Source organism: Danio rerio, chromosome 20 (assembly GCF_049306965.1).
Source record: "Danio rerio strain Tuebingen ecotype United States chromosome 20, GRCz12tu, whole genome shotgun sequence".
NCBI classification, from domain to species: Eukaryota; Metazoa; Chordata; class Actinopteri; order Cypriniformes; family Danionidae; genus Danio; species Danio rerio.
In genome coordinates this window covers 57,741,509-57,768,693 of record NC_133195.1, presented here as the reverse complement: position 1 = coordinate 57,768,693, position 27,185 = coordinate 57,741,509, and the positions used below count along the sequence as shown (strand labels likewise).

Here is a 27,185-nt window from a genome sequence, read left to right as displayed (position 1 = left end):
CCCAATCAACCAATAATCCATGATCTGGCAACCGCACACACCATAACAACCACCTAGATATGACCTAAAAACCACACATACACTAGCTACCGCCTAACAGTGTCTAAGCAACCATACACACAACTGAGCAACCACCTATTAATGACCTAGCAACCATACACATCATAGCAACATTCTAACAGTGCCTTAGCAACCATGCACACACCCTAGCAACCACATATCAACGATTAACAACCACACACATACCCGAACAACCAACTTCATGGCAACCACTTTTCAATAACCTAGCATCCAAACACACCCTATCAACCACCTATCAATGACCAGGCGACTATACATACAGCCACCTACCTAGCAACCACTTATCAATGACCTAGCAACCACACACATCCTATTAACTACCTATCAATGACGTAGAAACCACACACAAACACAAGCCTAGCAACCACCTATCAATGACAAATCAAAAACAAACCCTAGCAACCATATATCAGTGACTTAGTAACCCCTTTTCAATGACCTACCAACCACAGAGACCCAAGCAAGCTCCAGATCATGACCTGGCAATAACACACACCCTAGCAACCACATATGACTGACAAAGCAACAAAACACACACACCCTAGCAACCACCCATCAATGAGAACAGATTTATCACAGTGCTCACAAAACAGAGAAGAGCAGCCACTAAAGCTCAGAGCTCCAGCATGTGCAGCAGCAGCTTGTCATGAATATTCAGCCCAGACCAACATACAGCCGTCAAGATGCTTCAACTGAACCGCAAAACACATGTTTATCATTACAGCGTGCAACCAACAAGAGCAGAGGAAAAGTTCAGCACAGAGTTTGGCGGCATTTACTGATATCAGCACCAGATTTCACTACACACACCCAAAACCCAACAGCAGAATACACTAGCAGATGACAATCATACTACACACACGACAAACTGTGTGCTTAATATACACATACAGTTATTTTATTATAAAGTTTAATATGAAGTGGGCTAATAAGAGACTAATCATGGAAGTTGAGGGTGGCAACAGGGTATAATAAAAATGGAATTTTATTTAAATAATTAAATAAATACGATTAAATACAAAATAAATGCATCCACTCAACACACAGTAACCACATATCAACACTTAGTGATCGCATAGCAACCACTCAAACCATAGTAACCACTAATCAACACTTAGTGATCGCATAGCAACCACTCAAACCATAGTAACCACTAATCAACACTTAGTAATCGCCTAGCAACCACTCAAACTATAGTAACCACTAATCAACACTTAGTAATCGCCTAGCAACCACTCAAACCACACTAACCACATATCAACACTTAGTAATCGGCTAGCAACCACTCAAACCATAGTAACCACTAATCAACACTTAGTAATCGCATAGCAACCACTCAAACCATAGTAACCACTAATCAACACTTAGTAATCGCATAGCAACCACTCAAACCATAGTAACCACTAATCAACACTTAGTAATCGCCTAGCAACCACTCAAACCATAGTAACCACTAATCAACACTTAGTAATCGCCTAGCAACCACTCAAACCATAGTAACCACTAATCAACACTTAGTAATCGCCTAGCAACCCCTCAAACCATAGTAATCACTAATCAACACTTAGTAATCGCCTAGCAACCACTCAAACCACACTAACCACATATCAACACTTAGTAATCGCCTAGCAACCACTCAAACCATAGTAACCACTAATCAACACTTAGTAATTGCCTAGCAACCACTCAAACCATAGTAACCACTTATCAACACTTAGTAATCGCCTAGCAACAATTTAACACATACTTACCACTTATCAACACTTAGTAATAGCCTAGCAACCACTCAACATATAGTAACCACTTATCAACAATTAGTAATCGCCTAGCAACCACTCAAACCATACTAACCACATATCAACACTTAATAATCGCCTAGCAACCACTCAACACATAGTAACCACTTCTTAATGCTTAGTAAATGCCTAGCAACCACTCAACACATAGTAACCACTTATCAACACTTAGTAAATGCATAGCAACCACTCAACACACAAACACCGCTTATCAAACACTTAGTAATCGCCTAGCAACCACTCACAGTAACCACTTGTCAACACTTAGTAATTGCCTAGCAACCACTCCACACACAGTAACAACTTATCAACGATATTCACCTAGCAACCACACACAGTAACTAATTATCAACACCTAGCAATCATCTAGCAACCACCCAACACATAGTAACCACTTATCAACACTTAGTGATTGCCTAGCAACCACTCAACACATAGTAACCACTTATCAAAACTTAGTGATCACCTAGCAACCACCCAACACATAGTAACCACTTATCAACACTTAGTGATTGCCTAGCAACCACTCAACACATAGTAACCAATTATCAACACTTAGTGATCGCCTAGCAACCACTCAAAACATAGTAACCACTTATCAACACTTGGTGATCGCCTAGCAACCATTCAACACATAGTAACCACTTATCAACACTTGGTGATCGCCTAGCAATCACTCAACACATAGTAACCACTTATCAACACTTGGTGATCGCCTAGCAACCACTCAACACATAGTAACCACTTATCAACACTTGGTGATCGCCTAGCAACCATTCAACACATAGTAACCACTTATCAACAACCCACAATTTTGTGTCTGTGATTCTGTTAATGTGTGTGTGTGTGTGTGTGTGTGTGTTTTTATAAGGTGTATTTATAAGGTGTGTGTGTGTGTGTGTGTGTGTGTGTGTGTGTGTGTGTGTGTGTGTGTGTATACGCTTCTCTATGTCCCGTGCTCCTAAAGCTCACAGATGAACACTCGTCTGCTTGTCTGCGTCTCAGCGATGGGGAAGTTGTGTATGCGAGGCGTGTGCGGCAGCGGATGCGGTCTCCATGACAACAGACATCACTCGACACAGCAGCACCACTTGGAATGATGTGTGGGCTAAAGCGACACGCGGAGAGATTAGCATGAGTCTGACACACACACATCACGACTCAGCATTCACACACACTTCAGCTGACCATATTAGTGTGTGTGTGTTGTGTGTGTGTGGCTGATGCTGAAGGTCAGTGTATGGCTCATCATTTTGAATAAGATTCTGTAATAATAGGGATGGAGAAAAAAAAGATTTACTTATGCGATTCTTTTCTAGCGATTCTGAATCGATTCTCTAAAGTTCTGAATCGATTCTGTATTCAAATTAGATCGTGACGGTGCAGGCGTGAGCTAGACACAGAGAAATCATAAGCATTGACAGGCTACACTGCAAAAACTGCTATTGTTACTAGGTTTTATCCCATTTCTATTCCAAATATCTCAAATATCTGAAATCAAGAGGCATTTTCTAGAGCAGCGGTTTCCAAAGTGTGGGTCAGGACCCCCCACACTGGGGGGTTGCAGGATAATGACAGGGGGTCCCTTGGTGATTTTCCAAAGTCAAATAAATTTGATTAAACTATTAGAATTACCATATTTTCTCCATACCCCAGAGAAGATAAACATAGCAGTGCATAGCTACATATAAACACAACCACATGCAAATCAAATCAGCTTACAATAACTTTTTTTTTTTCATAAGATTGGTGTGTTCACGTTAGCTTAATAGCGTCAGCAGAGTGATTTTATAGCAGCAGGTTAACCTTTCTGACACCTTTATGACAATGAAATACATGAAAAATAAATACTGGCCACAACTGAACATTGAGGATGACCTCTGATCCAGTGGCATTGCGAGAGAGGGGGTCTGGGGGCTTAAGCCTCTTCTCCTGGTCCTCCTGATTAGCCAATCCGGGCCTGTCTCTGAGTGGCGCTGTTCTGATGATCTGTGCTACCTCCTCAGAATGTGTTACCGGTAGCTCAATCTGTCATATTTCAGCTAAAAAAAACAGGGTTAGCACATCCTGTCAGCTTCAAATGTCTATCAGAACGAACTACCACTCTCATATACAAATAAAATATATAACTAATGATATTTAAAGATGATGAAACCCCCTGAAATTAACCACTACAATAACTGAACAATGTAGAAAAAGGCGTTAAAGGGTTTAATGTGTGTTCATTAGATTATAAAGCTTAGCATTGTGCTGGAGTGCAGTGAGTGCTCTATTCTGTGCTTCTGAATGGCTGTGTTTACATTTCTGTCGTGTTTCGTCTGCTGCAAACATCCAAACTGCCGATCACTGCAAATCTCCTCACGTAGTGTGTAGTTGGGACACAGTATTACAATGTGACCTGCTTACCTAATGTTCGCACTCTTAATATTGATATTATTTGCTAATTAATAACCTCATGTGGAACTCTGAATCTGCGTCTCATTTCAGAGTCTGCTACTGTCCACCAGAGGTCGCATTTCGGTCACGGATGCATGCTTCGAGAGCCTTTCTGACTGAATGATTGAAATACACTGTTTTCCACCATCTGGCAACCGTGCTGAAATATAATGGGCTAAACTAGCATTGGGTGGGTTAAATGACCAAAACAAAGGCAGACAATCCAGCACGTAACGTACATGTTAATAGCAGAATATCTGACTTCAGCATTGTTTTTCAGATTAACAAATGTTCACTGAGCATATTTCTGAATATCTCCACACATATGTCGGTGTTTGATGATGCAGAAAAGTCAAACACTGACCTACAGCACCTTTAATGTAGTGTTTTAGCACAAATTCATCACTATAGAGAATCTAGTCCAATTAAATAGATCATTAAATTAAATGTAATCAGATTTATTTGTATAGCTCTTTCACAATAATTATCATTCCAATATATTGAATATACGTGTACAGTAAATAAGCACAGTTGACCTGTATTTATTCTTTTATTCGTTCATTTCCTTCAGCTTAGTCCCTTTATTTATCAGGGGTTGCCACAGTGAAATGAACCGCCAACTATTCTAGTATATATTTTACACAGCATATGCCCTTCCAGCTGCAACCCTGTACTGGGAAACACCCATATACACTTATTCACACACACACTACAGCCAATTTAGGTCATCAATTCTCCTATAGCGCATGTGTTTGGACTGTGGGGGAAACCGGAGCACCTGGAGGAAACCCACGCCAACACAGGGAGAACATGCAAACTCCACAAAGAAACCCCAACTGACCCAGCCGGGACTCAAATCAGCGACCTTCTTGCTGTGGTGCTAACCACTGAGCCACAATGACACCTGCCTACTGTGTTTATATAGTATATTAAAGATATAGCTTTATAAAAAAGTGTATAACACGTCTTCAATCAAGTGTGTTTGTGTGTAATCCCCCAAAAGAAATGAGCTATTTAGTAAAAGAGAAGTCCCACGACACTGAAAATTAACATGGCTTATGCAAATAAATAAACACAATGAGCATATGCATAACCACAGTGTACAGCTGTTGAACTGTTTCATTGAATGTGCTCTGTAATTATCACGGTCCAGCTCTAATCTGCTAAATGTGCGCATAAGGCCTGAAGATATGGAGGTTTTACACACACATTACCATCATGAAGCTCGGCCTGTTTTATGTTGTGAGTTATTGGCTGCTAAGAGCAAGAAAATCCATTGAAATTCAAGAGACATTTGCGCCTAGAAGCCAGAATTGTTCATTTTGCCCATTCAGTCTCTGTCATGTTAATAATCTGCATTCTGTCAGGTCTGCGCTGTTCACGCTCCTATTATTATATTAGGAACGTCTGACTTTACCGTGGTTGGTTTGGCAACTGATGAACATCATGAAAAGTAGCATATTGTTAGCTACAACTGTATGTTTTAGGACAAATCTCCACGCACAATCCACAGTTTTATAATTAATATCAGTCAGAACTCTGGAGTGGGGCTTGTACAATATTTCTAAGTCTCTTCAGCTCAATCAGTTGCTTGGATTTGATTTACAAATATTTAAGAAATGTTAATATAATATTACAATTTAAAGTTAATGTGAGCGGCTCGGTGGTTAGCTCTCTGGCCTCACAGCAAGAAGGTCACTGGTCTAAGCCTCGGCTGGGTCAGTTGGTGTTTCTGTGTGGATTTTGCATGTTCTCCCCGTGTTAGCGTGGGTTTCCTCCGGGTGCTCCGGTTACCTCCACAGTTCAAACACATGCGCTATAGGGGAACTGATCAACTCAATTGGCCGTAGTGTATTAGGAGTGTGTGTGTGTGAATGGGTGTGTATGGGTGCTTCCCAAGACTGGGCTGTGGCTGGTAGGGGATCCGCTTCATAACACATATGCTGGAATAGTTGGCGGTTCATTCCGGTGTGGCCACCCTGATAAATAAGGTATTAAGCCAAAGGAAAATTAATGAATTAATGAAAATGAATGTGTATCTGTAATGTTAAATGTGACTCTTCAGCATCATTACACCACTATAGAGCTGCTGCTATTCATACATACCGTATATACATATATAAACACATATGGGTTGAAATAATACAATAAATATAATAATAATAATAATATAATAAAGGTACACCTGTCCAACAGCTCGTTTACACAAATGTCTAATCGGCCAATCACATGGCAGCAGCTCACTGCATTTAGGCATGGTCAAGAGGATCTGCTGCAGTTCAGAGCGAGCATCAGAATGGGAAGAAAGGGTTTTTTTAGAGACTTTGAACGTGGCATGGTTGTTGCTGCCAGATGAGCTGCTCTGAGTAATTCAGAAACTGCTGATCTACTGGGATTTTCACGCACAACCATCTCTAGGCTTTACAGAGAATGCTCAGACAAAGAGGAAATATCCAGTGAGAGGCAGTTCTGAAGGCGCAAATGCCTTGTTGATGCCAGAGGTCAGAGGAGAATGGCCAGACTGGTTCCAGCTGATAGAAAGGCAACAGTACCATGTCCATCCCTTTATGAGCACAGTGTCTCCATCTTCTGATGGCTGCTTCCAGCAGGATAACGCAGCATGTCATAAAGCTCAATCATCTCAGACTGGTTTCTTGAACATGACGATGAGTTCACTGTACTCAAATGGCCTCCACAGTCACCAGAGCTCAATCCAATAGAGCAGCTTTGGGATGTGGTGGATCGGGAGATTGGCATCATGGATGTGCAGCCGACAAATCTGCAGCAACTGTGTGATGCTATCATGACAATATGGAGCAAAATCTCTGAGGAATATTTCCAGCAGCTTGTTGAATCTCTGCCATGAAGGATTAAGACAGTTCTGAAGGCAAAAGGGGTCCAAACCGGTACTAGTAAGGTGTACCTAATAAAGTGGCTGGTGAGTGTATATTCGCTACATACTAAATATACACAGCATGCATTATATGTAAATACAAACTTTTTTTTTGTTGACTAATGATTGTCAATTTAGACTTAATGTTGACTATTTTAACAGCACCAGCAAAAACAAAACTACTACAATCCTCCTAACTACATTTAAAATATACTAATAAGAATAATCTGATTTTCTATGGAAACAGGGATGCTTTAATCATCTTCCGTATGCAAAATAGTTCCCTTTGCTGATGATTAACATCAAATATGGGTCTCGCATTAAAAGAAGAAGCGATTCAGTGTACCAAAAACAACAGCTCATTTCACCCAATTGAGTCGTAAACAGATCAGTGTGACCCACATGAAAAATACTACAGTAACTCATAGTAAATAGCAGAGTGTATGGTCACACTTTATTTTGATGGTTTGGTCATGGATTTGTTGAATTAAAGTTACATTGCGTCTGCATGCCAACTATTTCTCAGTGGATTATGAGTAGACTGGGGTCAGTGTAAGTTGACATGTAAAGTTTCTTATAGTCAATTAAATTTCTGTTGAAGGAGCAGAATTATAAGATATTAAGCAGAGTCTACTAATACTCTAATAGACAACCAAAATAAAGTGTTACCAAGTGTTTTTAAACCATGATATAGTAAAAAGGTGTATACTACTGTGTCCTTCAACCAGCACAAGCATACTGTATTAACTATAGTGAACTGATGAACTATAAGAAATACTGTAGTACAGTTTAGTTTTACTACAGTAAACTGTGGTGTATTGCAGTATAATATACCCTGCAGTTCTAAAAACGTACATACACAACGATGCTCCGTATAGTTTACCTTTTAATGCCAGTCTCTGAATAAATACTTACGGGTCGTAGACAAGCTATACATTTGTGTAATTTTTATTTCTCACGCTTTCACCCCAGAGCACAACAGAGACCCTCCTACCATGTTTCCGAGAAAATTAAGTAAGTTTGCTACGTCCATCTAATGCACTTGAAAATAGACAGTGGGCAAGCTAAAGGGGCGAGTGTTGCTTTGGAAGGGAGACATTTAGAGCAACGACAATATGCATTTGCACTATCACTATAGTTGTCGTGTTGCCATAGCAACTGCAGAATCACCACAATCACTATAGTTGTTGTGTTACCATAGCAACTGCAGAATCACCTCAACACATCAATCACTATAGTTGTCGTGTTACCATAGCAACTGTAGAATCACCACAATCACTATAGTTGTCGTGTTACCATAGCAACTGCAGAATCACCTCAACCCATCAATCACTATAGTTGTCGTGTTACCATAGCAACTGCAGAATCACCTCAACCCATCAATCACTATAGTTGTCGTGTTACCATAGCAACTGTAGAATCACCACAACACAATCACTATAGTTGTCGTGTTACCTTAGCAACTGTAGAATCACAACACATCAATCACTATAGTTGTCGTGTTACCATAGCAACTGTAGAATCACCACAACACAATCACTATAGTTGCCGTGCTCCCATAGCAACTGTAGAATCACCACAACACATCAATCACTATAGTTGTCATGTTACCATAGCAACTGCAGAATTACCACAACACAATCACTATAGTTGTCGTGTTACCATAGCAACTGTAGAATCATCACAACACATCAATCACTATAGTTGTCGTGTTACCATAGCAACTGTAGAATCACCACAACACATCAATAACTATAGTTGTCGTGTTACCATGGCAACTGCAGAATCACCACAACACATCAATCACTATAGTTGTTGTGTTACCATGGCAACTGTAGAATCACCACAACACATCAATCACTATAGTTCTCATGTAACCATGGCAACTGTAGAATAACCACAACAAATCACACAAGTGTGCTTCATAAGCCTCTATATTTGCTGTAATTGCCTGTAGTATTTCCTCCTGTAGAGAGACTCCAGCAAGGCTTTGGCTGGCGCCGGTGGACCTGCGTCAAACAGCCTCGCTCTGGCTCTCATTACAGTAGGAAACACACGGCTTCTGATCCAAGGGAATTGATGAAGAGCTCTGGAGGAGGCGCAGGGAGGCAACAAAGAGCGCTTTAGTTGCTCTGGAGGAAAGCATTTGCATAGCTTAGAAGGGCAGCATCTGAAGGCCTCCGTGAAAGCACTGGCTCCGACTTCACTGAAGACCAGCAGAGACAGCGCAGCCTTGTTTCTCTCTGCCTGCTGATTTCCAGCACACAGGCGACGCATCAAACAACGTTACGCAAGACGCAGGTCGCATGTTTCTCACGCTGCTCCTCTGATATACTCATTACCGTCACGCAATTCCAGATCACAAAACACAAGCACTAGGGCTGCGCAATGCATGAGTGACTCTAGAACATTCTGCAGCGCTAAAGATGAACCTTCTATTGTTTTACTATTTAAATTGAAACACTACTTAAATCAAGTTAACTATAAAAATAATGGTTGTATGTGTATTTAGGGATGCTTCGTCTTGTAAATATGAACTTACACTGTGTGCAAAATTAATAAGCAAGTGATTATTTTGACCATGTCATCATTTTATCCACAATTTCCAACTCTAAGCTGTATAAACTTGAGTTCTTATTGGTTTCAATGCATGTCAGGTGATGTGTATGTGTGTAATGAGGGAGGGTGTGGCCTGAGGAGATCAATGGCCTATATCAGGGTGCGCATAATTATTAGGCAGCTTCTTCTCCTCAGGAAAAATGGGCTAAAATAGAGATGTAACCGACTCAAAAATTGAAAGTCTTTCACAGGGATGCAGCACTCTTGAAATATCTACGAAATTGGGGCCTGATCACACAACCATCAAACGTTTTGTAGCAAAGGGTTGCCAGAAATGTGCGGAGAAGAAAAGACACAAATTCACCGGCAAATATTTGAGGAGAATCAAACATGAAGCTACCAGGAACCCATTACCCACCAGTCCTGCCATCTTCCACATATACAACCAACCTGGAGTGTCAAGAAGTACGAGGTGTCCAGTTCTTATAGACATGGCCATGGTGAGAAAGGCTGAAACCCGACCACCTCTGAACAAGACACATAAGTCGAAGCAAGAACGGGCCAGGAAATATCTCTGGTACTGTCATGTTTCAGTCAATTCTCTCTTCAGAAATAATAATATGATGAAAATACATGCAGTTGGGTTAGCATCTGGAGCTAAAACACAAGATGCTCAAATATACATCGCCGGCTGCTATAGCCAAACCCTTGGTCACTAGAGCCAACGCCAAACCTGGGTTTCAATAGTGCCAGCAGAGGAAATCTTGGGCTTCAAGTTGGTGGTTCATTCCGCTGTGGTGAGCTCTGATAAATAAGCGGTGAATGAATGAATGAATGAATAATAACACTACATGATATTCTTGGCTCTGTTCAAACAGCGTTCATTCACTGATGCATGCTGGGATTGACTGACAGATCTGTGCACTCGGGGTTTGTGCCAATCAGTCAAGTGTGCACTGTGAAGTGGACTTAAATGAGCTGTAAATCATTGGCAGTGTGAAACGCTAATGACACCAGAACAAGAGTGCATCAATAGATCCGTTCAGAAGATCAGCATCAGCAGAAAAACACTGAGCTGGAGCAAACCGGAGGCTTTCTGTGTCAGTCACGTCTTATACAGTCTCTACAACTATACAGTCTCTACAACTATACAGTCTCTACAACTATACAGTCTCTACAACTATACAGTCTCTACAAATATACAGTATTTAAATCAGGCTTTATTTAATGGACATGAGTAGACCATTAGTGAGGCATGGCGTTTCGGTGGTCAGCACTGTCGCCTCACAGCACGAAGGTCACAGCTTCAAGCCTCGGCTGGGTCAGTTGGTATTTCTGTGTGGAGTTTGCATGTTCTCCCTGTGTTGGCGTGGGTTTCCTCCGGGTGCTCCGGTTTCCCCCACAGTCCAAACACATGCGCTATAGGGGAATTGATGAACTTAATTGGCTGTATTGTATGAGTGTGTGTGTGAATGAGTGTGTATGGGTGTTTCTCACTACTGAGTTGCATAAGCTGCATTAAACCTATGCTGGAATAGTTAGCGGTCCATTCCACTGTGGTGACCCCTAATGATTAAAGGGACTAAGCTGAAAGACGAATGAATGAATGAATGAATGAATGAATGTTTAATTAAGAGTTATTTCATCTAATTTTTAACCATAATAACAAATTTCTAATAAATAAATAATTTTGTCTCTGGCATGATGACTGCGTGTTATATTTTATATTATAATATAATGCTGGCATTCAGTTTAAAGTGCCACTTAAATACTTCATTAGGGTAATTAGGCAAGTTACTGTATATCAGTGGTTTGTTTTGTAGATAATCGGAAAAAATATGTATTCATATGTATTTTAGGAGGCTAAAAATATTGATGGGTTTAAAACAATTAAAAACTGCTTTATTATTTTATTAAGATTTTTTTGAAAGGAAATGCTGTGAAAATCTCTATTATAAAAACAGTCGTCAGCTCTATATTACGATATGAACACATTTTGACCAGATGGCCAAACTCATTTTATTTACACAAATCTGATCCAATGTTGGGTCGAAAGTGAAGAAACTTAATGTTAATAAACTGTAAATAAACTTACTGTTGAGTTCGTCAATATTTGACCCGATAAGGGCTGTACAGTATATAAAGTTAATGTGTATTTATTTATTTGCCTAATTTGCATACAGTATACCATTAGTCAGAGTTGCTACAATGATATAGTTGAATAAATTGGTGTTTAAATTTACTATATTACATTTACTACGTTACAAATTTACAATCTTATATATATATATACACATACACACACACACACACATACAGTTGAAGTCAGAATTATTCGCCCCCCTTTGATTTTTTTTTTTAATATTTCCCAAATGATGTTGAACAGATTCAGGAAATCTTCAAAGTATGTCTGATAATATTTGTTCTTCTGGAGAAAGTCTCATGTGTTTTATTTCGGCTAGAATAAAAACAGTTTTAAATTTTTTATACACCATTTTAAGGTCAATATTATTAGCCCCTTTAAGCTGTATATTTCAGATAGTCTACAGAACAAACCATCATTATACAATAACTTTCCTAATTACCTTAACCTGCATAGCTACTCTAATTGCCCTAGTGAAGCCTTTAATGTCTCTTTAAGCTGTACAGAAGCGTCTTGAAGAATATCTAGTCTAATATTATTTACTGTCATCATGACAAAGAGAAAATAAATCAGTTATTAGAGATGAGTTATTAACACTATTATGTTTGTTTATTTGTCTAAGTGGTTCATTCCACTGTGGTGAACCCAGATGAATAAAGGGACTAAGCCGAAAAGAAAATGAATGAATAATTGTCTAATTTGCATATATAAAACCTTATCAAATGTAGGAGTCTCTACATTGATGTTGTTTACTAAATCGTTGTGATTAACTAAATTAAAGGACAATCTTACACTCAATAATAATCATATACTCATGCAAATGAACATCTTAATTTATTTACATATGCATTACTTTAAATTATTTGAAGTGTGATTAAATGGACTAAATCTAATTACCATCTTACACTCAAGTAAACAAACAGGTGCTCATGACAACAATAATAAACATATACTTAGAATAAACATCAACTACTAACAAACTTATTGTGTAACTCAGCATATGCATTCATTCATTCATTTATTCACTTTCTTTGGGCTTCGTCCCTTATTAATCAGGGGTCACCACAGCAGAATGAACCACCAACTATTCCAGCATATCCTTAACGCAGCAAATGCCTTTCCAGCTGCAATTCAGAACTGGGAAACACACACACACACTCACTCACTCACTCACTCACTCACACACTACAGCCCATTTAGTTCATCAGTTCCCTATAGCGCATGTGTTTGGACTGTGGGGGAAACCGGAGCACCCGGAGGAAACCCACACCAACACAGGGAGAACATGCAAACTCCACACAGAAATACCAACTGACCCAGCCGGGACTCAAACCAGCGACCTTCTTGCTTTGAGGCCACAGTGCTACCCACTGTGCCACTTCTGTGTGTGTGTGTGTGTGTGTGTTTTTGTGTGTGTGTGTGTGTGTGTGGTCTTCTGCTATTATTTCTATATTCCGCCCACTGTATAAGCGTGACCCGGCAGCAGAAGCACACAGTAAACACTGCTCAGAAGTTTTCCCTCATGACATTTGCACATTAATATGACTCACGCTGAAGCGGATCTCCGGTTAACACACACACACACACGCGCGCAGAAACACACTAGTTGCACGCAGCGTTGGAGAGAGCAGAGTAACATAGAGCTGAAGATGATTATTCGCTCTTCTGTGAAATATTTATTTGCTTTCATTTTTTCTTCATTAAGCTGTTTAATGGAGTGAGGGGTTTATTCTGCAGAAAGCCTTTCATCTTTCATAGTTTGACCAGAATATATAAAAATGTAATTTATATTATATTATATGAATGAATCAATCAATGAATGAATCAATGAAATAAATTGTATGAATCAATATGATAAAAATAAAGGAATGAATCAATAAAAAAATAATGAATTATTTAATAAATAAAATTAAGTAATGATTAAAAAAAATGAATAAAATGACAAATGAATGAATGAAATTAAAATGAATGAATAAATGAATAAATAAAACTAAATGAATAAATAAATAAAATTGATGAACACAATAAAAAGAATGAATCAATCAATCAAACAAACAATCAAATCAATCAATCAATAAAATAAAATGAATGAATCAATATGATAAAAAATAAATGAATGAACCAATAAATAAATAAAATAAAAATGAATGAATGAATAAATAAATAAAATTAAGTAAGAATAAAATAATGATTGAAAAAAATTAATGAATTAAATTAAAATGAATGAATGAATGATTAAGTGAATAATTAAAATAAAATGAATAAATAAATAAAATTGATGAACACAATCAATGAATGAATGAATAAATAATGAATTTATTAATGAATAAATTAATCAATCAATCAATTAATTAATTAATAAAAACGAATGACTGAATAAATAAAATAAATAAATAAGTCCATGAATGAATACAATAAAAATGAATGAATGAACAAATAAATTTAAAATAATGAATAAATAAATAAAAAAAGGAATCAATCAATAAATAATACATGAATGAATAAATGAATGAATGAAAACAAAAATAAAAAATGGATAATAAATCTATAATATAACTAATATCTAAATAATAAAACTAATAAATGAATTAATGAATGATTAAAAAATGAATGAATGAAAAAATTTTTTATGAATGAATAAAATAAAATTTACAAAATAAATAAATAAAATGAATGAATGAACAGATTAATAAAATAAAAAGAATGAATAAATAATTAAAATAATTAATGAATAATCAAATGAATGAATGAATGAATTAATCAATTTATTTATTTATTAAACTATAGAAATGAATGAATGAATGAATGAATGAATGAAATTAAATTAACATGCTCTCTGCCTGAACAGCCTGAATTTCCCTGTACACAATAGAAAAATGCTGGGTTGTTTTAACTCAATGTTGGGTCAAATATGGCCAAACACACTGTTTTTACATTCAATTTCATTAAAAATAATTCACCCAATGCTGAGTTTCCATGTTTGATCAAAAACTGAACTTTTTTCAACCAAAAGCTAAACCTGAGAGAAACTTCTGCTTCTACAAAAGTTTGTTCCACATTCAACATGTCAGAATTATCATCATTAATGCATGAACATTAGCACTATGTTGGGTCAGATATGGACAAACCCAGTGTTGGGTTAATTGTTTCACATTAATTGTACTTTTTTAAGCTCATCTGTTGGTCCATATACAACTCAGCCTTGTTAAAACAACTCAGCATTTTTAAAAGAGTGTATTAAGTTCTGATAAAATCCAGTGGTAAATTCTGTCTTCATACGCTTTCCTTCAGCTTAGTCCCTCATTTATCAGAGGTTCGACACAGCGGAATGAACCGCCAACTATTCCAGCATATGTTCTACACAGCGGATGCCTTGCCAGCTGCAACCAGAACTGGGAAACACCCATACACACTCATGCACTACAGCCAATTCCCCTATAGCGCGTGTGTTTGGACTGTGGGGGAAGCCAAAGCACCCGGAGGAAACCCACACCAACACCAAACTCCACACAGAAACCCAACCAGGACTCGAACCAGCGACCTTTTTGCTGTGATGCCACAGTGATAACCACTGGGCCACCATGCCATCAAAATGCCATCTTCATAATGCATAATAAAAGTTCCCTTCCAAAAGCTGTGGATTTGTAATATTTAAATGAAACGTGATGATTTGCATAAACCAAACACACATCCCCGATTCAAAATGAACTTTTGCAAGTAAAATAATCCAGTTTTTCTTCATTCTAACATACACACACACATTTATCCAGTGTCCCTGCACACTCAGAATAAAAAGCTGCTATTTTACTTTAATGATCAATCACATTTTTCAACCCAACTGTTGTGCTTGTCCATCTCTAAGCCAGCGTTCAGCTAAGAAACAGCATTTTTAACCAAATGATGAACATCAAAGCGAGTATTGCAATTACAATAATCCAACTGTTATTGTAAATACCATTTTTAATAAACGTGCTCTTTAAAAAAAACACCCTGACTCCTATCTAGAACAGGCTGTCAAAACCTAAAGTTGGGTCAAATATGGGCAAACCCAAAGTTGCGTCTAATTTCCATAGACCAAATATCAAAAAAAGAGAGGCTGTGGTGCAGTAGGTAGTGCTGTCGCCTCACAGCAAGAAGGTCGCTGGTTCGAGCCTCGGCTCAGTTGGCATTTCTGTGTGGAGTTTGCTTGTTCTCCCTACATTCACGTGGGTTTCCCCCACAGTCCAAAGACATGCGCTATAGGGGAATTGATCAACTAAACTGGCCGTAGTGTATGAGTGTGTGTGTGTGTGTGTGTGTGTGAATGTGTGTGTGTGGATGTTTCCCAGAGATGGGTTGCAGCTGGAAGGGCATCCGCTGCGTAAAAACTTGCTGGATAAGTTGGCGGTTCATTCCGCTGTGGCGATCCCGGATTAATAAAGGGACTAAGCCGACAAGAAAATGAATGAATGAATATTAAAAAAAAACTCTTAAATCAAGAAGCATTTTAGATAAGTTACAGAAATGGTTTTGTTTTTAGAAATAATGAGTGAAAATTAAGTGAGTGTAGAGCAAAAACTCGCTTAATTTTGACTCATTATTGCTGAAAACAAGACATTAGTTTGTGTGTGTCTAAAAAATGCTTCTTGATTTAAGAGTGATTATGTATTTGGACCAAACACAAGCTACTCTGAGTAAGAATTATGTTTAGCAGTGTAAAATTACTTCAAAGTCATATTTTTTGAACCCAGCTGTTGTTGCTGGTCCATATGTAACCCAGCATGTTGTTAAATCAACCCATGTTGTTAATCAACCAACCCAAGTCAAATGCTCAATGAAACTTCTGCTTCTAAAAGCATCCAGGAACTGAGCACTGCAAACATTGTGCTCCTTACATAAGAGTTTTAGTCTCATTTCAAGTCCAAATATCTTAAAAACTCTTAAATCAAGAAGCTTCTTTAGATGAGTAACAGATATTGTCTTGTTGTTCAGATAATTTACCCCATTGGCAGATTATTTTGCTTGTTTTAAGGAAAAACTCACTTAAGTTCGACTCATTACTTCTGAAAACAAAACTATGTGTGCTTCTCGTCTAGAACAGTGGTTCTCAAAGTGGGGGTCGGGACCCCCCAAGGGGTCGCGGGGCAATGAAGGGGGGGTCGCCTGGTGATTTCCCAAAATCTATCTATTTTTTATTAAACCATAAGAATTACCATATTTTATCAATAAACTACTGAAGAGAAAAACTGTTGTTTTTAGTTAATATATACTATATAGTTACTACAGTAGCTTATGGTTACTAGTTCTATTGGATTGCGATCCCTGGGGTAATTACATAATTTTAAAGACACACCAATGGTGTCAGATGCAGCAGATTGATTTTATAACATCAGGTTAAACTTTCTGGCACATTTACAGCTCTGATGTACATTAAAAAAAGATTAATCTGAGAATAAACTTGGGTCTATTGGTGTGTGTGCGCTATTGCATGCAAGGTTTCTGTATATATAACCACCTCAGAGGATATTGGGGTTCGCGAGTCACTAGCATTGTTATTTTGGGGGTCGCAAGCTAAAAAGTTTGGGAACCCCTGGTCTAGAAAATGCTTCTCGATTGAAGAACTATTAGATTTTTGGACTGGAAACAAGCTACTGTGAGTAAGAAAAGCATCTTTTGCAGTGTGAAATTACATTTAAATCACATTTTTCAACCCAGCTGTTGTGTTTATCCATATCTAACCCAGCATAGTGTTAAAACAACCCAGCATTCTGTAAAGAGTGTGTTAAACTACAATGAAATTCAGTCTTCATTATGCATAATACAATCTCCCTTCCAAAACCTGTGGAGTTATAATATTTAAATGCAAATGAGATGATTTGCATAAATGAAACATAAATCTTGAACTCAACATGAACTTTTACAATTAAAATAATCCAGTTTTTTCTTCTTTCTAAATGGTGAACATGCACTTATCCAGTGTCCCTGCACAATAAGAGCTGCTCTTTTACTCTGATGCTAAATCACATTTTTCAACCCAACTGTTGTGCTTGTCCACGTCTAACCCAGCGTCGAGGATAAAACAGCATTTTTCTTTTCTTTCTTTTTTTAAGTCAATTAAAATATTAAAATGATTAAAACTGCAAGTAAAATAATATTTTATAAACAAAATATATTTTAAAAATATTTTAATAAACATTTGGAGCTTGTTAAACATCCTCAATGTCCATTTTGAAAATGCTGTGCTGTCAAAAGCTCATGTTGGGTTAGATATGGGCAAACACAAAGTTAATATTTACTCTGCAAAAAAACATCTGCAAACTCTTAAATCAACAAGCATTTTCTAAACAAGCAGAAAACATTGTCATTGAGTCAAATGCTAAAAAAACATGCTAAATAATCTGCCGAAATAATCTAGCTTTTCCTTTTGACATACGATTATTCTGCTTGCCCACTGTCAGATTATTTCGCATGTTTTAAGGAAAAACTCTCTTCATTTTGAGTCATGATTTCTGAAAGCAAGGTTTTTGTTTAGGTTTTTGTTTAGATATTTGGACTAAAAACAAAATACAAACTCAAAGCAAGCAATTTTGCAGCACAAAATTACATTTAATCACATTTTTTCAACCCAGTTTGACCATATCTAACCCAGCCAAGCGATAAAACAACCCAGCATTTTAAAAAGCAAATGCTAAAATGAATCTTCAGCTGGTAAAAGCATCATCAGTACTGCAAAAACGGCTTTCTTACTTTGAGTTTCTGTCTTGTTTCTTGTCTAAATGTCTACAGATTTCTAAATCAAGAGGATTGTCTTGTTTTCAGAAATAATGAGTCAAAATGAAGTGAGTTTGTGCCTAAGACATGTGAAATAATCTGCCAATGCAGTAAACAAAATAATGTTGTTTTGCTTTTGACATAAAATCATTCCGTTTAGCCCATTTTGTTGCTTGTTTTAATGAAAAACTCGCTTAATTTTGACTCATAATTTCTGAAAACATGACTATATGTTTGGCTTGTCTAGAAAACGCTTCTTGATTTAGGAATTTGTAGATATTTGGACTAGAAACATGATAAAAACTCGTGTAATAAACGCGTTTTCTGTTTAGTGTGCGTGTGTAAATGGTGCTTGTGTATATATATTCGTGAATGAAGATTGTGTATAAGCGTAAATGCTGCAAATGCTGCTTGTGTAAAGTGTGTGTGTGGACTCAGAGCAGATCTAATGCTGGATGCTGTGTGAAATGGCACCTGTTCACGCGCGCATGTTGACTGGCATATAAATGCATCAGTATGAACTCACCGTACACTCCCTGGCTCCAGATGCCCTCCAAAACCAGCGTCAGGAGCCCCAAAACGCAAATAATCCCATCCATGATTACGTGCCTTTCAACATATCCAGATTACACAGAGTCTGTCTCCTGAAGATGCGATCAAATCTGCTCATCAGAAGCGCGAGGCTTCGTTTCCCGCGCTGAAATCGAGCGTTTTATTGACGGCGCGTGACGGAGCCGCTGTGTCCGCCGCTGGCATCGCTTTCCGCGGACACACGAGTCCCGGCGTGCGCGGAGCTCCGGAGCGTCAGACCGACTCAATGCTGTCGCGCGCCCGGCGGAATCGGGGGCGAGCGGAGCGCGTGCACCTGCTGTCCGTCATATCTCCGGGTGCGCGAGCAGCATCCGAACGCTTGAGGGAACCGAGCTCAACCGAACCGAGTCATTTGAGAACCGAGTCCTTCGTATCGAGGACGAGCGTGGAGAGGAGCGTCGCGTTGCGCAATAGCGCGCGTGTGTGTGTGGAGAGAGAGACCTTATCTGTATGAAACGCACACACACACAAACGCGTGAAGCTAATAATAATGACTACACTTTTTTGTTTTAAAGGGCTCCTATCATGGAAACTCAGAAGCTGTTTGGGCAGAAGTGTGTGTGTGTGTGTGTGTCATAATGAAGTAATTTAAACACAGCAAATCTCTTTTCATTTCCTGATGTTAAAATAAGATCCACATCACAGAGATTTTAAGGCCGACCGCAATATGACAGAGCAGTGCGGTTTTCCCCGCCCACTAATATTGATTGACAGGTGTGCATTACCAGTGTTGGGCAGTAGCGTCGCTACAACACTACTAGCTTAGCTACATTTCTCAGTAGCGTGGCTGTAGCGACGCTACTTTCTAAATCAAATAGCTTTTCAGTAGCGAAGCTATTTTATTAGTCAAGTAGCGCAGTAGCGTCCACAAAGCTACATTTACCAATCGCGGATGAATAAGTGACGGCAGCGACATTCGCAGAGCTGTGAGGCCGTTTTCTAGGCAATGAAAGTAAATCCATATGATAGCTAGAACGACAGCTTCTTCTTCTTCCTGTTTTAAGGCTGATTTATACTTCTGCGTCAAACACCGGCGTATGCTACGGCGCTGACGCATAGCCCTTCGCCGTGGCCATCGCCGTCACTGACGTGCACCTCTCAAAAAATGTAACTACATGTCGCAACGACGCGTAGCGTAAGCTCTGTGATTGGTCGGCTCTGTAGCGCTGACGAGTCTGGGCGGGGCCGAGAGCCGCGCGAGCGATTGTTTACAAGTGTGGAGTCCCGTGAAGGAGCTCCGGATGGAAAGTTTTGTTTTGTGTTTACCTCATAGTTAAAGTTGTTGCACATCCGCCGGTTCCTGCCTCAAAATGAGCGAGTTTGAGCCACTTGTACATCCCGGAAGTGTTCAGGAAAAGCAAAAAAGTAGCGAAGAAACTCGACACAGAGGAACATTAACACCTCACTGCCAACTAGCGTTTCGGAAGTGTTAATGCAGACCGACAGAGACAGCAGCAGAAGTATAAATGCACAGCCACGCGCGTTGCCTGCGCCGTGGGTTACGCCGGTCACCTGACGCAGAAGTATAAATCAGGCTTTACGGTGGTTGACAGCAAACGTTTTGGTGCATTACTGCCCCCTCTGGTCGGTGATGTCGCCAACCAAATTAGGCTAACATGAGAAACTTGCTTGATGGAATGATGACTGAGGGAGAGGAGTTATCTCTGAAGCAGGGTTTCCCATGAACAAACCTCGAGAAGTACATGTGAAGATGCAATAACTTTCTGATTTCTGATGCTGTGCTCAAAAATACTTTAGTAATTTATAGTAAGTGCTACTATAAACGACTGCATTATGTAGTGTAATTTATTAATAAAGAGTTGTAAATATATACACAATATGCTTAATGCTTATGTCAAAATGTTTCTCTTTACTATAAATGACTATAGTATTTTAAATGTGTAACACCTGCTTTTATTGGATTTTTTGTTTTAGCTGTTATATACTATAATGTGTTTCTGTTTAGTACAGCATATTATTTACAGTAAATAACTGAACTGAACTATTATGCCTCATATGTTTCATTGACAGTTTTATTGATCATTAAGATATGATTGACTTGGATTTAAGTTGCTTTGATTTAAAAATAAAAATTGCTAAGTTACTTTTGCCAAGTAGCTTTAAGCTTAGCTTGCTACATTTCCCAGAGGGTAGCTTTTAGTGTAGTTAAGCTACATTTTAAGTAGAGTAGCTAATAGCTTAGCTCACTACATTTTTCAAGTAGCTTGCCCAACACTGTGCATTACAATAGTAATGCATATAAGCATGACAGGATTTGCAAAGGAACTGTGATTAAAAGATCTGGTAAACTCACTCAACCAATAATTATGGCCAGACGGAATCTGCGGACATTGTTTGCTATTTCTGTGCAGAATTTTGGTAATCTGCAGATTTCTGTGGAATGATTTTGGCAGTATCATAACTAAAACCTTAAAGGGTCACGAAACACCAGAACACATGTGTTGAGCTGTTGACAGTGGTATATGTGTCCCACACTGCTAAAAACACTATTAGGACACCTATATTTCACTAAAAAGTGTAAATTGGTTGTTTTTGCGTTATTTCAAGCAAAGTCGTACTTCCGGTTTGAAACGAATTTTTGAAGCTGCGTCACGGTCATGACATAATAGCGTGTATTCCAGCGTGCAGACTGGACGTCTGTGCCAGAGTGTGTCTTATTACGTCTTACAGTGTGATGCATTAATGCATGAGTAAGGCTTGGTTCAAACCAATCAGCGCGCTCTATTGTGCACCTTCATTAATATTCATTACTGTCAGAGTGTTTAGACGACAGAGACGCCACGTTGTGTTGGCAAAACAAGCGTGAAGTGTTGCTTTTATAGTTTGCTGCAGTTCAGTTTTGTTTTCATTTTCTCTCTGTGAGAGCTCAGCTGGAGTCACGTGTGGATTAACAGTGTACGCGACGCTCGACAACAATAACTTACGTGTCTAAGGAGGATTATTGTTTACCTGAGAGCTGTTCTCATCTGCAAACTCTGAGATCCAGATTCGCTTGTAGTCTCCTCTTAATAAAGACGCGGCTCTAGCTGCTGGTGATTGTCCTGTCTCTACAGATTTGGTGAGTGAGCATCCAGTGCTCTTTGTTTATTGAGTTTGTTCGTATCGAACTAACTACTGCACCGAGTGTAAACATGTTAGCACTACAACCAAACTTTAACCTCGTGTAGGATTTTCACCGCATTTAGTGACTGGAATAACACATTCGGCTTTCTGACACTACCTGCCGTGTGCATCTAAGTTTCCAGGAAATGCTGAGTTTTTTTTCTCTCATTCGCCGTGCGGTACTTTTCTGACTTTTTCCAAAGTAGAGGTGTGAAAACACCCTGCTGAAACGAGGGGCTTTCATGGCCCTTTAACATGTGAAATAAAAAGTAATACATTTTTAACTTGTATTTAATGTTTACAATGCAAATCCAGTTAGATCCACTTTAGTTGGTAAGCAAAGTCCCTGTGTAGTATCTCTACTAAATACAAAACATTACTGTACAAGCTGTTTTGTAAATAAATCATTTAAATATTTTCATATTAGTCAATAATATTACTGAAATTACTTTACAAACTCAATAAATATGAATTTACACACATTTACACAGGTAATAAAACAGAATCAATGATGGGCTAAACATCTGCGGAATTCTGTGCTCAGATTATATGTGGGCCTACCAATAAGTAGACACGTAGGGCCCGACCAATGCCAAGAAGCCTGTAATAATCATAAACATTTCATTCATTTTTTTTTCAGCTTAGTCCCTTTATTCATCAGGGGTCACCACAGCAGAATGAACCGCCAACTTATCCAGCATATTTTTTTTACGCAGCGGCTGCCCTTCCAGCTGCAACCCATCTCTGGGAAACATCCACGCACACTCATTCACACACATACACTATGGACAACTTAGCTTACCCTATTCACCTGTACCGCATGTGTTTGGACTGTGGGGGAAACCGGAGCACCCAGAGGAAACCCACGCAAATGCAGGGAGAACATGCAAACTCCACATAGAAATGCCAAATGACCCAGCCGAGGGTCGAACCAGCGACCTTCTTGCTGTGAGGCGACAGCACTACCTACTGCGCCACAGCGTCTCCCTGATTAATCGTATAGGTTTTTGAAAATAAATGTATCATCATTTGTTGTTAATCTGTCTATAACCATTAGCTTTTTAATGTTAGTACTTCTTTTTAAGACCTGGGGCCCCATGAATAGTGGAACTTAATTTTAATTTAATTTTACATGAAGAAGATAAAGGTTCCACACTTCCACTTGAATTTGTTTATAAGATAGCCGTATTCCAAAATGTATTAAATTGATTGATTTCCTCAACATTCTACGACAATGCGAACAAAGAGTTTTTGAAATTGTTGCAAATTTATTACAAATAAAAGGCAGAAGAATCAGATGTACACCAGTATTGAGAGCCTTTGGCGTGAAGCTGTGAATGGAGCTCAGGTACATTCTGTCTCCACTGATCATTCTGGAGATGTTTCAGCAGCTTCATTGGAGTTCACCTGTGCTCAATTCAGCTGATCTGAAAAGGCTACACCTGTCTATATAAGGGCCCAGGGTTGACAGTGCATGTCAAAGCACAAACCAAGCATGAAGTCAAAGGAATTGTCTGTAGACCTCCGAGACAGGATTGTCTGGAGGCACAAGGCTGGGGAAGCTTACAGAAACATTTCTGCTGCTCTGAAAGCTCCAGTGAGCACAGCGGCCTCCATCATCTGTCAGTGGAAGATGTTTAACCAGCAGGACTCTTCTAGAGCTGGCCGGACATCTAAGCTGAGTGATCGGGGGAGAAGAGCCTCAGTCAGGGAGCTGATCAATAACCCGATGGTCACTCTGTCTGAGCTCCAGCGTTCTTCTGTGGAGAGAGGAGAACCTTACAGAAGGACAACCATCTGTGCAGCAATCCACCAATCAGGCCTGTATGGTAGAGCAGCCAGACGGAAGACACTCCCCGCCTGGAATCTGAAGGACTCTCAGAGCATCAGAAACTAAACTCTCTGCTCTGATGAGACTCAAACTGAACTGTTTGGAGTGAACGCCAGGCGTTACGTGTGGAGAACAGCAGGCGGCACTCATCACCAGGCTAACAGCATCGCTACAGTGAAGCATGGTGGTGTTGGCATCATGCTGTGGGGATGTGTTTCAGAAGCAGGAGCTGGAAGACTAGTCAGGATAGAGGGAAAGATGAATGCAGCGATGTACAGAGACATCCTGAATGAAGACCTGCACAAGAGTGCTCTCCACCTCAGACTGGGGCGACGCTTCATTCTCCAGCAGGACAATGACCCAAAGCACACCACCAAAATATCAATGGAGCGGCACAACAACAACTCGGTGAATGTCCTTGAGTGGCCCAGCCAGAGCCCAGATCTAAATCCTATTGAGCATCTCTGGAGAGATCTGAAAATGGCTGTACACCGCCGCTTCCCATAAAACCTGATAGAGCTTGAGAGGTGCTGCAAAGAGGAACGGGCCAAAATCCCCAAAGACAGGTGTGCAGAGCTCGTGCATCATATTCAGAGAGACTTGAGGCTGTAATCACTGACAAACGAGCATCAACAGAGTATTGAGCAGAGGCTGTGAACACTGATGTACATCTGATTCTTCAGCTTATTTACTTTTAATAAATTTGCAACAATTTCAAAAACTCTTTCTTCACCTTGTCATTATTGTTCTTTTCTTTGAGAGGGCGGAGAGAACCAGCTCATTTGCATTTAAAGGCACAGGTGTAAAAACAGCGATTCCCAAACACATTCTGGAGACACAAAAGACTTATTTTACATCTGGTTAATGGGCCAAAATTGGAGCCCTCAAAGTTAACCCAAAGGACAAACCCAAAGAATGAGCTTATTTTTTATATTGTTTAAAAACATTTATATTTATTTAGTGTATTTAAACATTTTTATTGTAAATAAAAAAAGTAAAATGTGATTAATATAATAATATTAATCGATAATAAGTGTGACACAGTGGTTGCTAAGCAGTTGCTAAGGTGTTTTGAGTGTTGTTATAGTGTTCTGAGTGGTTGATAGTTGGTTGCTAAGATGTTGTTAGGTGGTTGCTAGGGTGTTCTGATTGGTTGTTAGGCAGTTGTTAAGGTGTTCTGAGTGGTTGATAGGCAGTTGTTAAGGTGATCTGAGTGGTTGATAGGTGGTTACTAAGATGTTGCTAGTTGGTTGCTATGTGGGTGCTAAGGTGTTCTGAGTGGTTAATAGGCAGTTGTTAGGGTGTTCTGAGTGGTTGTTAAGTGGTTGCTAGAGTGTTATGAGTAGTTGCTAGGCAGTTGTAAAATGGTTGCTAGGGTGTTCTGATTGGTTGTTAGGCAGTTGTTAAGGTGTTCTGAGTGGTTGATAGGCAGTTGTTAAGGTGATCTGAGTGGTTGATAGGTGGTTACTAAGATGTTGCTAGTTGGTTGCTATGTGGGTGCTAAGGTGTTCTGAGTGGTTAATAGGCAGTTGTTAGGGTGTTCTGAGTGGTTGTTAAGTGGTTGCTAGAGTGTTATGAGTAGTTGCTAGGCAGTTGTAAAATGGTTGCTAGGGTGTTCTGAGTGGTTGCTAGGGTGTTCTGAGTGGTTGCTAAGGTGTTCTAAGAGGTTGTTAAGTGGTTGCTAGAGTGTTGTGAAAGGTTGCTAGGCAGTTGTAAAGTGGTTGCTATAGTGTTTTGAGTGGTTGCCAGGCAGTGTTCTGAGTGGTTGATAAGCAGTTGTTAAGGTGTTCTAAGCGGTGGCTTGGGTGTTCTGAGTGGTTGCCAGGCAGTTGCAAAGTGGTTGCTAGGGTGTTCTGTATGATTGCTAGAAAGTTGTTAAGGTGTTCTGGGTGGTTGATGGCTGGTTGCTAAGATGTTGCTAGGTGGTTGCTATGTAGTTGCTAGGGTGTTCTGAATGGTTGCTAGGCAGTTGCTAAAGTGTTCTAAATGGTTGATAGGCAGTTGTTAAGGTGTTCTGAGTGGTTAATAGGTGGTTACTAAGATGTTGCTAGGGTGTTGAGTGGTTGCTTGGCAGTTGCTAAGGTGTTCTGAGTGGTTGATAGGTGGTTGCTAAGATGATGCTAGGTGGTTGCAAGGGTGCTCTGAGTGGTTGCTAAATGGTTGCTAGAATGTTATGATTGGTTGTTAGGCAGTTGTAAAGTGGTTGCTAGGATGATCTGAGTGGTTGCTAAGTGGTTGCTAAGGTGTTCTGAGTGGTTGTTAAGTGGTTGCTAAAATGTTCTGAGTGGTTGCTAGGTAGTTGTAAAGTGGTTGCTAGGGTGATCTAAGTGGTTGCTAAGTGATTGCTAAGGTGTTCTGAGTGGTTGTTAAGTGGTTGCTAGGCAGTGTTCTTAGTGGTTGATAAGCAGTTGTTAAGGTGTTGTAAGCAGGGGCTAGGGTGTTCTGAGTGGTTGCTGGGCAGTTGCAAAGTGCTTGCTAGGGTGTTCTGAGTGATTGCTAGAAAGTTGCAAAGGTGTTCTGAGTGGTTGATAGGTGGTTGCAAGTTGGTTCCTATGTGGTTGCAAGGTTGTTCTGAGTGGTTGTTAGGCATTTGTTAAGGTGTTCTGAGTGGTTGATAGGTGGTTTCTAGGGTATTCTGAGTGGTTTCTAGAGTGTTCTGAGTGGTTACTAGGCAGTTGTAAAAAGGTTGCTAGGGTGTTTTGAGTGGTTACTAGGCAGTGTAGTTGATAAGCAGTTGTTAAGGTCTTCTAAGTGGTTGCTAGGTGGTTGCTAGGATATTCTAAGTGGTTGCTAGGCAGTGGCAAAGTGGTTGCTAGGGTGTTCAAAGTGGTTGCTAGGCAGTAGCTAAGGTGTTCTAAGTGATTGATAGGCAGTTGTTAAGGTGTACTGAGGGGTTGCAAGTGGTTGCTTAGCTGATGCCATGGTGTTCTGTGTGGTTGCTAGGCGGTTGCAAGGTGGGTGCTAAGCCGTTGATATGTGGTT

At 39.4% G+C, this 27,185-nt stretch overlaps 1 protein-coding gene across 7 annotated transcripts in view; it reads right to left on the bottom strand.

The window, feature by feature from the left end:
- LOC101884676 (MAM domain-containing glycosylphosphatidylinositol anchor protein 2-like) overlaps positions 1-27,185 on the bottom strand; it is a 352,666-nt gene that overhangs the window by 179,375 nt on the left and 146,106 nt on the right. For 4 of the 7 annotated variants that reach the window (XM_073933864.1, XM_073933866.1, XM_073933865.1 and 1 more), the window contains exon 1: positions 19,185-19,496. The exons of the other annotated variants lie outside the window; for them this stretch is intronic. In XM_073933864.1, coding sequence (XP_073789965.1) covers positions 19,185-19,257 — 73 coding nt within the window. In that variant the 5' untranslated portion in view covers positions 19,258-19,496. Of the gene's footprint in view, positions 1-19,184; positions 19,497-27,185 lie in introns of those variants that run through there. 7 annotated transcript variants of the gene reach the window in all.